The sequence below is a fragment of the Choloepus didactylus genome, chromosome 27 (genome assembly GCF_015220235.1).
Source record: "Choloepus didactylus isolate mChoDid1 chromosome 27, mChoDid1.pri, whole genome shotgun sequence".
Taxonomy (NCBI): domain Eukaryota; kingdom Metazoa; phylum Chordata; class Mammalia; order Pilosa; family Megalonychidae; genus Choloepus; species Choloepus didactylus.
This window is the reverse complement of record NC_051333.1, coordinates 19,681,900-19,695,207: the sequence shown is the minus strand read 5'-3', so window position 1 is coordinate 19,695,207 and position 13,308 is coordinate 19,681,900. Positions and strand designations below refer to the sequence as shown.

Genomic DNA, 13,308 nt, shown 5'->3' with positions numbered 1-13,308 from the left:
GGAGGTGGACCTGACCAAACAAACTCACCCCACCCCTAGATTTGCTGTCTCTCAGGTTTTTGTCCAAATCCCCCTTCATGTACTGTGGGGACCCCCTATGGCCAGTCACACCCCGAAACCATGGTTCTGGGTGTCCTTCAGCCCTTCTCCAGTTTATTTTATGGAGGAGAAGCCTGTTCCACCTCACTTACTCCATTATCTTCCCCAAAGCCCCTCCCTATTTTCTTTTGATTAGTGTCAGCTTAGTATATCCTTTTCCATTTTTTTACTTTCAATCTACCTATGTCATTATATTTGAAGTTATCTTCTTGCAAATAGCATATAGTTGGATCATTTTTTTTAACAACTCTGTCCATCTCTGTCTTTTAATTTTAATTTTTTAGGCCATTTACACTTAATGTAATTATTTATATATTAAGACCTAAGTCTGCCATTTTATTTTTATGTCTTTGTCCTCTGTAGTTTTTACTTCTGTTTTCTTTTTCCTGCCTTCCTGTGGGTTCCTTGAACATATTTTTAAAAATTCCATTTTAATTTATCTGTAGTGTTTTGAATGTATCACTTTGTATAGCTTTTTAGTGGTTGATCAACATATTACATTATATATATCTAACTTATCAAATTCTAGTGTTGACATTTTACCAATTCAAGTGAAGTGTATAAAGCTTACTTAACTTTACACCTTTTTACCCTCCCCTGTTCATAATTGTCTTAAATATTTCCTCTATATACATTGAGAACCACAATAGATAGTGTTACAGTTTTTGCTCAAGAGGAAAAAGGGAAATCTATTTTATTTACCAATACATTTGCTCTATCTGTGTTCTTTTTTCTTTCTTGATGTTTCAAGATTCCTTCTGTCATAACTTCTATTCTGTTTAGAGAACTTTCTTTAGCCATTCTTTTAGAGTAAGTCTCTGCTGGCCACAAATGCTCTTCATTTTCCTTCTTCTGACACTGTCTTAATTTCCCCTTCATTTCTGAAGGACACTTTCACTCCATATAGGATTCTGGGTTGACAGTTCTTTTCTTTCAGCTCCTTAAAAGTGTAATACATCCTCATGGCCTCTATGGTTTCTGTTGAGCAATCCTCTATAGGTAATACATAGTTTCTATGTCTCTTTCAGGATTTTTTTTTCTTTGTATTTGGTTTTCAGAAGTTTGACTGTGATAAGTATTGACATGGATTTCTTTGGGTTTATCCTGTTTGGGGGTCACTCAGCTTCTTGAATCTGTAGATTTATGGGGTTTGTGGGTTGTTTTCTTTTTTTAATAAATTTGGGGAATTTTCAGCCATTATTTATTTGAATGCTTTTTTAGCCCCACCTTCTTTCTCCTCCTCCTTCTGAGACTCCAATGACAAAAATATTATATTTTCTGATACAGTTATACACATCCCTGAGGCTCTGTTCATTTTTTTCTGTTAATGTTTTCTCTGTTGTTCAGATTGGGTAATTTCTGTTGATCTATTTTCTAGTTCACTGATTCTTTCATCCGTACTTTCCATCTTGCTGTTGAGCCCATCCATTGAACTTTTAATTTTGGTTGTCATTTTTAGTTCTAAAATTTCCCTTGAGTTCTTTTTTTTAAAACTTTTTATTTTGAAATACTTTCAAACTTACAGGATGGTTACAAATATAATACAAACCCCATACAGAGAAACCCAACAGCCCCCTATTCCCCCGAATATTCAGATCCACCAATATTAACATTTTGCCTCATTTGCCGTATCTATCTATCTGTCTGTCTGTCTGTCTGTCTGTCTATCTATCTATCTATCTATCTATCTATCCATCCATCCACCTGGCTATCTGTCTGTATCTCTGGCTAGCTATCAACCCATTTTCTGAACATTTGAGTGTAGGTTTTATACATCACGCTGCTTGAATACTTAATACTGCCATGTACCTATCCTAAGAACAAGGATATTCACTTAGGTAACCATTTTAATTGCAGTTATCAAGTTCAAGCAACTTAAAATTGATATAAAGCTTAGAGACTTTTCATATTTTTTCACAGTCCCAATAACGTCCTTTTCAAAAAACTTTTTAAATCATGTGTTTATTTAGTTTCAGCCCATTTTTAAAGTATATACATTCTAAAAATACCTAATATCAAGACTGTCTGACAATGACTTTTCCTACTTTCCAGCTCTGCCAACATTCCTATTGTAGTTTGCTAATTCTGCCAAGATGAAAATACCAGAAATGGACTGGCTTTTGTAAAGGGAGTTTATTTGGTTACACAGTTACAGTCTTAAGACCATAAAGTGTCCAAGGTAATGCATCAACAATTGGGTACCTTCACTGGAGGATGGCCAATGACATCCAGAAAACCTCTGTTAGCTGGGAAGGCATGTGGCTGGCGTCTGCTCTGGAGTTCTGGGTTCAAAATGGCTTTCTCTCAGCAGGCTTCAGCTCCTCAAAAATGTCACTCTTAGTTGCTCTTGGGGCATTTGTCCTCTCTTAGCTTCTCTGGAGCAAAAGTCTGCTTTCAAAGGCCATTTCCAAAATGTCTCTGTAAGCTGAAGCTCCTCTCTCAGCTCCTGTGCATTCTTCAAAGTGTACCTCTTGGCTGTAGCAGGCTCGCTCCTTCTGTCTGAGCTTAAATTGTGCTCTAGTAAACTAATCAAGGCCCACATTGAATGGGTAGGTCCACACCTCCATGGAATGAGAGTTATCACCTACAGTTGGGTGGGTCACATTTCCATGGAAACACTCAAAGAATTACAATCTAATCAACACCAATACGTCTGCCCACACAAGACTGCATCAAAGATAATGGCCTTTTGGGGGGACATAATACATTCAAACTGGTACAATTCCCATCCTGCATCCCTGATAACAATGATATCATTGGAGGTGGGTGTGAGGAGGAAGGCTTTTTCTGAGACAGTTACAATAAGTGAGCAGGGGCCATACTTCAATGTGAGTGGAGTTACCATCAGAATTTAGTCATGGAATGGTATCTTCACCACAGGCAGATATTTTAATGATCCCATTTCTTCCCTCAAGTCCTTCCTCTATCTCTACTTCCAGTATAAGCCCTCATCCTACACTTCCATTTCCTTTCCTTTTTTCCCTCTCTGTTTTGTGCTTCAGTAAAGTTACTGTGTAGTTGAGAGGAAAAACCAAAAGGTAATTAAAGAGAAAAGTTAACCAAATTTAAAATCCAGTGCTCTAAAATATAAGTGATTTAATCATGGGTTGCCTCAAAGCATTCTTTGTTTCTTTTCCAAGATGATGGTGACTTTCATATATTTCCTTTTTCCATACAGGCACCCTGGCTTTCAAAGTGCCAATGGCAAAACTCAGCTTCCTGGGATGCAGCCCTGTGGGCTAAGGACACAGAAATAATTATGCTTGCTTCTGACACTTGAACCAAGCCGAGTCTATGGAACACTGCTATGTGCTTGCCTGGTGTCACTACAAATTCTTCTGACTTCATTTTCTGCCATCGGTAGATAGGCTTCATGTTCTAAGCTAATGACTCTTTTTCCTTTAAAGTTATTTCTTATAGTCCATACAAATAGGGATACTGCATCACAGAGTGAAGAAGTCACCAACTTTGAGACTTCATCTATTGAAAGTTTCTCAGCAGTAAATTTTATTATATCTTTAAATTTCTATTCAATTTCATTCATATCTTTCCAAAGTGGCTCAAAAGTACTATCCTCCACTAATGGGTAGGATAATGGCAACTTGGACTCATGTTTGAAATAAGAGGACTTGATCTCCAAGTTCGACATATTCTTGACGAACAGCAAATACCACCTGATTTCTGTCTGACTTCAGCAGCAATCACAGAGGGCCAATCCAGGATTTGAGTTTCTATCTCTTTCCCAGCTGCAATGCTTTTATTTGTTGTGGCACAGAAATGGTCTCTGAAAGAACTCCTGCTACTTCAGTGCTTTTAAAAAATACACTTCAACCTGGCCTGCAAATTGTTTCCACTAGGGAACCGTGGTGTGGACTAACAGTGTCCTTTTGTACCTTTTCTCCTCCCTTATTACACCCCATTCAGGATAATGTATTTCATTTAATTGTTATTGACTCTTTAGTTGCCTTTTTTTTTTTTTTTTGTAATTGTAGGAACATATATACAACATAAACTTTCTCACCTCAACTGGAGACTCCCAAGCATACCATTCACAATGCTGTGGTTCCCTCACCAACTTCCATTATCAAAACTTTCCCATCTTCCCAAACAGAAACCCTATACCCATTACGCATTAACCACCTAGTCCTCCCTGACCCCTCCTCCCGGAAAACACATAGTCTACTTTCTATCTCTATGAGCTTGCTATGCTCTATTTTCTCTGTAGTAACCATGAAGCTTAAATTTAACATCTGAAATCTATAATGATTGTGTTTGTTTTTGATACCAACTTAACTTCAATGGTATACACAAACTATGTTTCTATATCCCTCTGTCCCCCCAGCTTTACATAGTTCTTCTCACAAACTTCACATTTATATATTATGAGTCCAAAACCAGTGATTATTCATTTCATTTATGCATTTGCCCTTTAGATCCTATAGGAAGTAAAAAGTGGATTTACAAACCAAAAAATGCAATAGTACTTGCATTTATATTTACCCATGTTGTTAACCTTACTGGAGATCTCTATTTCTTCCTGAAGCTTCAATCTATTGTCTATTGTCTTTTTCTTTCAACCCACAGAGCTCTTTTTAGCATCTCCTGTAGGACTGGCCTGGTGGTGACAAACTCCCTCAACTTTTGTTTATTTGGGAATGTCTTAATCTCTCCCTCATTTTTGAAAGACAATTTTGCTGGATATAGAAATTTTGGGTTGTCATTTTTTTTTGCTTTCAGCACTTTAACTATGTCATTCCACTGCTTTTTTTGTCTCCGTGGTTTCCGATGAGAAACTGGCACTTAATCTTATTAAGGCTTGCACATGACACATTGCTTCTTTCTAGCCACTTTCGGAATTTTCTCTTTGTCTTTGGCATTTGACAGTTTAATTGTAAATGTCGTGGTATGGTTCTATTTGGATTTATGCTTGTTTGGAGTTTATTAAGGGTCTCGGATGTGTATATTCACTTTTTTTTTTTTTTTTGTAAATTTGGGAAGTTTTCAGCCATTATTTCTTTGAATGTTCTCTCTTTCTTCTCCTTCTGGGACTCCCATGATGTTTATATTGGGATGCTTGATGGTATTTTACAGGTTCCTTAGGCTCTGTTCACTTTTCATTTTTCCCTCTTTCTACTCCTCACACTAGATGATGTCAGTTGTCTTATCTTCAAGTTCACTGACTCTTCTGCCAGCTCCAATATGTTGTTGAACCCCTCTAGGGAATTTTAAATTTCTGTTACTCTGGTCTTCAATTCTGTTTGGTTCTTTTACATAATTTCCATCTCTCTATTGATACTTTCTTTGTGTTCATCATCATTTTCTTGATTTCCTTTTATTTTTTGTCTATGTTTTTCTTTAGTTCTTTGAGCATATTTAGGACCATTTTTAAAAGGTCTTTGGTATGTTCCTGGTCTGATCCTCCTCATGTTCATAACTGCTCATTGAAGCATTTTGAAGATGGTTGCTTTAAAGTCCTTGTCAGATAATTCTAACATCTGTGCCATCTTGGTGTGGTGTCTGTGGATTATTTTTTCTTGCTCAGTTTGAGATCTCCCTGGTTCTTAGCATGCTGAGTGATTTTTCAATTGAAACTGGATGGTTTGGGAATTATTTCAATGACTCAGAATCTTAATTAAATCTTGTGTTTTGGCAGGCCTTCCCTAGCACTGCTCTAGTGAAGTGAAGGGAGGTGCACACCCTTATTACTGCCAGGTGGAGGTAGAAGTCCAGATTCTCCACTCAGCCTCCACCGATACCTGGTGGGGTGGGTGCCTTGTTACCGCTGGGTAGGGGTGGGAACTCAGGCTACCCACTAGGCATCTGCTGATACCCTCTGGCTGGGAGGGGTGGGGTGCTTCATTACTGCTTCCCATGTGGCCTCCACTGGCACTGTGTGGTGTGGCCTTGTTACCACTGAGAAGTGGTGAAAGACCTGACACCTGTGAGGCTTCCTCTGACACCATCCCAGTGTGTAGGGGGAGGAATGCTTCATTACCACTGGGTGGGGTAGAAGTACAGGCTTTCCTTGTGATCTCCACTAACACCACAGGGAGGGTGGGACTGTTGGGGATGAAGTTCTCAGTTCTACATTCAGTCCTCTCTTGAACAGCCCCAGCAGAGTTGGGGGGTGGGGTGGGGTAGGTTGAGCGGATAGGTTTCTCATTTCAGCCCAGCAAATGTGGAAATTTAGGCTCCCCACTCAGCTTTTGCTGGCAGGTGTGGGGTTGCAGTTTTTTCTGTAGTGTTTGGCTGGAGTAAAGCAGTTTCGCCTGAAATTTTTCTGTCTTGCCAGGATGCCCCTTTCCTGGTTCTTTGGTCAGAGAGAGCAGGTTTCTGCTGGAACTTTTTTTTGACTGTGCCCATTGGTATTTCTGGGTTGCCGGTGTCCTCCAGTGTCCCAGACTGGGAGGGATTAGGAAGCAAAAAGAAAACCGTATCATTCTTCACATCTAGGAATCCCTTGCTAAACTGCCATCTTCTCTCTGCCTTTCAGCACTGCCTTCTTATGCTTGTTTTATATACATAATGTCCAGGGTTTTGGCTGTACTCAGCAGGAGGAATAGGGAAAAATATGTCTACTCTGTCTTTCTAGAATGAGCTCACTGCTTTTTGAAGGAGTTGTTCTTCATTCTTCCCGTTTCCTTCCCAAAGGCTGGCAGCCAGTTGAGTGTGGTGGTGCCAGTGTGGGGATTTCTCAGAAGTCATCATCTGCAGGATTTGCATGGCCTTGTGCTCTCTGGTTCTTGCCCAGAGGCAGACACTGATCAGAAACCTGAAAAAAGTGGTGAGGTTTCAGTGTCAAGACTTTTCCTTTCAATAACACTTTACCCAAAAAATATTTTTCTTCCTGACATTTCTGTGTCCTTCCCCCAATCCTTGGGGACCAGTGAAGCATGGTCAGATTCTCCATCACTCGTGTCCATGGAGGGAAGGTGTCGCTAAACTGCAAACCCTTTCAAGTTGCCCTTCTTCTGCAGGCTGACAGTTCTAATCTTGAGTCATTAATGATGAGAATTTCCTGAGAGCTGGTAGAAGGGAAGTTGCAGGGGAACCAGCTTTGAAACACACCTGTTGTGAAAAATCCATACACTGAAATCAAGAATGGACTGCTGCTATTCGGGTGTTCCTTCCAATCTTACTCCAAGTTCCCATCCCCTCCATGGTCTCTTTTCCTCACTCCCCAAATCATCATGCCTCTTGCTCATGCCCACAGCCACAGAGAGGGCAGGGGTGTGGCCAAGGAGGGTGAAAATCAGGGACTGGAGACTTCACTGCGCTTCCCCTTTCACTTTCAGATGCTTCGAGGGCCCCTGAAGAAGGAGGACGAGAGGAAACAGGTAAAAACCATTTTGTTCTCTTTTGCATTAAAAAAGCAAGCATGGTGCAGCTTTCACACTGTGTGCTGGGCACAGTTCTCAGGGCTGGGAAACCAGTGGAGACCTCCCTTCCTCTCTCCTACCTGTGTTAACAGCTCAGACCCATCTTCGAGCATCCCCCTTGCCAGACCTGGCAAGTCTTCTGAGAGTAGGCAGGGGTCCCTGGATACCCAGTAAGCAAGTGTGGAGTCTGGGGGCTGGTTTTGACATGCTGCAAGATTTTAAACAGGTCTGTGCTGAGCAGGCCACATGTGTAGACAGGGTGGCCTTGCCCTGAGCCTCTGTGCTAATGACTTGTCCCAGCCTCCATGCCTCACTCTGCTCCCCCTCAGCCTTCCCAGGCCCGAGGCTCCACTTCTTCTACTCCTAGAGACTGCCTGGAGGCTCCCTGGGGTAAGCACGCATCCCACCCATCCTGGGGTCTTCATGGCAGGCCCTGATGAGGGTGTGGCAAGTTGGCGCTGGTAAGGGGGGCACAAAAATTCAGCTCCCCAAGGTTGATCTTTGGCACGGGGAATGGAATCTAGTCCTTGCCACAGCCTTTGTGGAACCCTAGAGAAGACCCCAAAGGCATTCCTCAGAACACAGACCCTGCCAAGCTATTTGTGGAAAATGTAAAATAGATCCCCTGGCTAAAGATGTGTGGAGCTTCACAACACACACAAGCTTATCAAAGGCTTTGAAAAGTCCTAGAGTAAAGAATACTGTTTAACTTTTTGTAGCCCAGTTTTTTTTTTCTGAGATGGATATGACTTCAGAGGTTTCTGGGGGTTAACACTGTTAGCACCCAAGGAGCTGGTGTCACACCTCTGCCTGGGGAATCTGAGCCAGCTTCAGCCGTCCTGGTCCCCAATTCATGTCCAGGCTAGCTACCTGGAGCTGGGGACTGAAACTCCCCCTCCCGCTTTCAGCAAGGAGCTTAGCTTCCCCCACACCCAGTTCTGGACACCCAACAGCCCTTGGCATGGGCCAAGTCAACTGAGGACATCAACAGCCATAGCAGGGAGGGGTGAGGGGGAGCCGGGTTTCGATGCATGGGAAACGCTGGTGGAGGGTGGCCTGAGAGAGATGGCAGGTCTGTGCTGGGACAGGAGACACACTCTGGTAGCACATCCGGCTGGTGTCCCAGAGGACCAGCACAGAAGGTTCACACTATGTAAATTGGGGACTTAAATTTAACTCTATGTAAATTTAACTCTATTTAAAAAGTCTAGGAAGGGTGGAGGACAAGCTCACTGTACAGACAGAGAGATGGGGAGGAGTAGCAAATGGGGTGGTCCTTGGGCTGCCTCCAGACCACAGACAGGTTTGGTTTGGCTAGCTCAGATCTTTTGTTTGTGTTTTTAAAAGCAGGAACATTTTACAATGAAAATCTGGCTTCCTATTTCTCCTGAAAAAGAGTAGAAGATGGGGCAGTGCTGGGCCCATGTTCCCACTGGCAACAATTGGCTAGAACCTGGAAGACAGTCACCCCCTTTAGATAAGGCATGACCTTCTGTCCCCACCTGATTGATTTATGTTTCCTGCCCAGTCCTGGGGGCATCTGAGTGGGACCCCTTGGGTCATGTTCTCCTAAAACCTTCCAGGACCCTCTAAAATGGCCTCCTGGCATCATATTTCATTATTGATTTTGGAGCTTGTGTTTTTTCCTTGTCTTTAAAAACCAAGGTTTGAGCATGTCTCTCCCTTATGTAAAACCCTTCACTTGTTATGGCCAGGGGGAGCTCGAAGTTACCCAGAGCCTGGCATTTGAGGCTCCCAGTGGTTTGGTCCCCCTGAAAGCCTGTGAGCTAGGCAGGGAATTTATAAAATGATGGATGGACAGATGGATGGATGGATGGATGGATGGATGTGTGGACGGATGGGTGGATGTGTGGATGGATGGATGGGTGGGTAGATGGGTGGATGGATGGATGGATGGATGTGTGGGTGGGTGGGTGGATGGGTGGATGTGTGGATGGGTGGATGGATGGATGGATGTGTGGATGGATGGATGGGTGGATGGATGGATGGATGGGTGGGGGTGGATGGCTGGCTGGATGGCTGGTTGTGTGGCTGGATGGCTGTGTGGATGGATGGATGGGGTGGGTGGATGGCTGGCTGGCTGTGTGGGTGGGTGGACTGTGTGGCTGGGTGGATGGCTGGATGGGTGAGTGGATGGCTGGATGGGTGGATGGATGGATGGGTGGATGGATGGATGGATGTGTGGATGGATGGATGGATGGATGGATGGATGGATGGATAGATGGATGGAGCGGGTGAGCCTAAGAGTGTGTGCTGGGAGGAGAGAGTGGCTGGCTTTACAGGGTCCTCAGGCTGAAGGGAGATGCCCAATATACCCAGAGAAGTCCATGGGAGCATCCAGAATTCCACATCTCTGCCACGCAACCAGACATGGTCCTCCCAGGGTTGGGAAAAGGAGCTGGAGCTCAGTGGGGCGAGCAAGAAAAGCGCCTGGAAAGGATCAGTGATCAGATGGCTCAAAGACAAACTCTTCCCAGTGCAGGCATTGTCCAGACAGGACACCATGCATCTCCTTGGGCCCTTGCTCCTGCTCTTAGGTAAGGACAGTGGCCGAGATGGGTGCTTGGGTTCTGGGATGGCGGCGGGAGCTGTAGAAGGAAGGAGCTGGGGCAGGGAAGAGTATATGTGGGCTAAGGTGGACAGAGGCAGGACATACCCACACTTCTCTCTTTGGGTACCTCCCTAGCTCTCCCTCTATCCTTGGAGGAGAGTCCTCCTTCCCTTGAAAGCCCTCTCTACCCCACAATAATGCATTCTGATCATTGTGATGGGTTCCAGAGTACTTGGCTTTCTCTGACTCAAATTCGTGGAAGGTTGAGCACCCCAACACTCTCTACACCTGGAAGGGGGCCTGCCTCTGGATTCCCTGCAGCTTCACGATCCCAAGAATCAAAAAGTCCCTGGATAACCTTACCCTGTACCACAATTACGAGTATGACAACATCACCAAGAACTTTAGGGGGACCATCCTCTATGACCACCCCAAGGCTGGTGGAGGAAGGGTGCAGTATGTGGGTGACAGCAAGCGGAACACGGGCACCACCTACAAGCAGAACTGCAGCCTGAGCATCAACCCAGTGAAGGAAGGCAGTGGCTGGCTGGGGCTGCGGATGACGTCGGGGACTGACAAGTGGATGGAGAAGATGAACCTCAATGTCTCTGGTAAGGCCTTAGGGTAGGGGGTCTCAGCCCTGGTCAGGGACAAGGAAAGAGGTGAGAAATACCCTGACTCCTTGGAGCAGGGGCCGGTCACAAACTGAGGAGCCCGCAGAGGCCAGGCAAGGGATGCCGGTGAGTGACGCAGGCGGCACACGGCAATAGGGCATGAGCCCTGGACCCACCTCCAGCGGGGAACAGTCTCTTGGCTCCTGCCCCTTCTGTCATGTGCAAATCCCAGATCTGGAAATCAGCATTTTCAAGTGAAATCTCTCAATATGACATCTTGCAACTAATTCTAATTCTGGTTATCCCTTGCTTGGGCTAACTGACATCCACAAGGGGATTGGTGGTGACCCATCAAACACAGGTCTGGGGCCCTTGCCCTGGGGAGTCTGGTCTCTCCATCCCACAGCCTGTGTCTTTGGTGGGTGGCTCTGAGCTTCAGACCCCACAGTCTGAAGGGTTTCCCAGCCTTGGGGATGGCAGAGATTAGCCACAGAGACAGGCTCATCCCACTGGGGGAGTGCTGTGCTCGGATGTCACCAAGTGTGGCTATAAAACAAACAGTAGTTTGTCATGAAAGCAAGAAATATGTGTTGAACTAAACTTAGAGAGGAAATAATCTTGAGAACATTTAGAAAACGGCTGTCAGGAAGTGAGACTGAAATTAGTATTCCTAAGGAGGTGTATCATGCCCAAGAACTTTTGGAGAGGAACTCGGCTGAGCTAAGGTGATCTGAAGCAGAGAGAGGCAGGGCTGGAGAGAGGAGGAAGAGACCGACAAGAGATTACTGAGGGGTTACTTGGGGCAGGAAGTCAGAAGCAGGGTGGAAGGGGCTAGCAGGCATCAGCCCCTAGCCCCACCAGGCCCCCAGCACGGTCTCTGTTCTTCTGCAGAAATGCCTCTTTCACCGCACATTCAGCTCCCTCCGGAAATCCAGGAGTCCGAGAAAGTCACTCTGACCTGCTCACTGAATTTTGCCTGCCCTGGGTACCCCATCCAACTGAAGTGGTCCCTGGAGGAGCCGAATATCACCCAGACCACCCAGACCACCCTGACCACCATGGCCATCTCCACCCAGAGCCAGCTCATGTTCCAGGCGCAGTGGACCCACCACAGGATGAACCTGACCTGCCAGCTTTGGAATAACACTGACGGGTGGATACTCTCTGAGGAAATGGTGCAGCTAGATGTGAAGCGTGAGTCTCCCTGGTGCTCCCACGGGAAGGACACGGTCCTTATCATTTCTTCCCCAACCCATGCACTGGGCACCGAGACTAACGGGAGCCACGGAAGGAAAGTGTAGTGAAGCTGTCTGTGGTCACCCACAGCTGCACGTGGCCCAGGCGGAGCTGTGTTCCCTGTTGTCTGCCCTGGTGTTGCAGGAAACAGATTCACTTTGGCATCTGCCTTGGTCTAACAGACTAAAGTAACTTCACGTATCCTTGAGCCACGGCATGGTTTGGGGATCATCTGCTTAGTATCTTTTCCTCTGAGGGAGAACATTTTCCACATCATTATTCTGGCCTCACTCCTTCATTCAGTAAACATTGAGTGCACAGCCCTGTTACGGCTGCCAGGGACCCAGCAGTGAGCAGACAAAGTGCCATCCACGAGAAGCTGGCATTACAGAGGAGGGACAAATGACAAATAGATTAACAAAGAAAGATGGACTACACTGGCAGATAGTGATATGAGTGTATTAAGAAAAAAGAAAGCAGGGTTAGGACAGAGGGACTGATGCACGGAGACCCTCTGAGGAAGGTAAACCTCTGAGCTAAGACCTTAAGGAAAGGAGGGACTGAGGCAGGACGTTTGGGAGAAGAGCATCCCAGGGAGAAGCAAGAGCAAGTGCCAAAGGCTTGAGGTGGGAGTTTGCTTGGTGTGTCCATGACCCTGAGCGAGGGAGGGGGTCAGGCTGACGCACAGGGAGCCCAGGAGCCGAGTGGTGAGGAGGGAGAACTGAGAGGGAGCAGAATGCGGGGCCGAGGTGAAGGTTCCGGATTTTATTCTAAGCCTGGAATCCACAGAATGGTTTCGAGCAGGGGGAGTCTTGGGAATCATTGCTGGTGGCTGGAGGAGACCAGATAGTAGGGGAAGAGGAGAAGCAGAGAGACCAGCTGGGAGGGGGTGACAGTCGTCCAGGTGCTTGGAGCAGCCCACCCTTGTTGACCTTAGTCTGAGCGAAAGCACTGCCCCTTCTTACCGCCTTCCACCCTCCCCCACTGCCCCTCTGCCCCTGCAGACCGTCCACAGATCAAGATCAGTCCCAGAGAAGCCACTGTCAAGGAGGGAGAAAACGTGACCCTGATGTGCCACATCATCAGCAGCCACCCAGAGAGCCGAGGTGTATCCTGGCATAAGGACGGGAGCCCACTGTGGCAGAAGGAGTACAACCTAACTCTGTCCATCGTGACCAGGAAGGAGAGTGGGAAGTACCACTGTGAGGCCCACAATGCTCTGGGTCCAGGGAAGTCAGAAGAAGTGGTCCTCCAAGTGCAGTGTGAGCCTCCTCGGAGCTGGAGAGGGGGCAGGCAGGGAGCGGTGGGGGAACCAAGGCCCTTGAGAGGTGACCAGTGGAGGCTCTCGGGGCTGCCTGCACACAGCAGAAGGCTCTCCTCACCACCACCCCCCCTTGCTTCTGCCCCT

At 46.0% G+C, this 13,308-nt stretch overlaps 1 protein-coding gene and 1 pseudogene across 3 annotated transcripts in view; one reads left to right on the top strand and one right to left on the bottom strand.

Annotated features, from left to right (window-relative positions):
- Positions 1 to 13,308, top strand: part of CD22 (CD22 molecule) — a 34,044-nt gene that overhangs the window by 15,017 nt on the left and 5,719 nt on the right. The window contains exons 2-6 of one of the 3 annotated variants that reach the window (XM_037819170.1): positions 7,395 to 7,436; positions 9,977 to 10,036; positions 10,278 to 10,661; positions 11,556 to 11,858; positions 12,905 to 13,162. In XM_037819170.1, coding sequence (XP_037675098.1) covers positions 10,003 to 10,036; positions 10,278 to 10,661; positions 11,556 to 11,858; positions 12,905 to 13,162 — 979 coding nt within the window. In that variant the 5' untranslated portion in view covers positions 7,395 to 7,436; positions 9,977 to 10,002. Of the gene's footprint in view, positions 1 to 7,394; positions 7,437 to 9,976; positions 10,037 to 10,277; positions 10,662 to 11,555; positions 11,859 to 12,904; positions 13,163 to 13,308 lie in introns of those variants that run through there. The other 2 variants (XM_037819169.1, XM_037819171.1) reach the window with 2 other exon arrangements.
- LOC119521118 lies at positions 2,793 to 3,748 on the bottom strand (annotated as a pseudogene).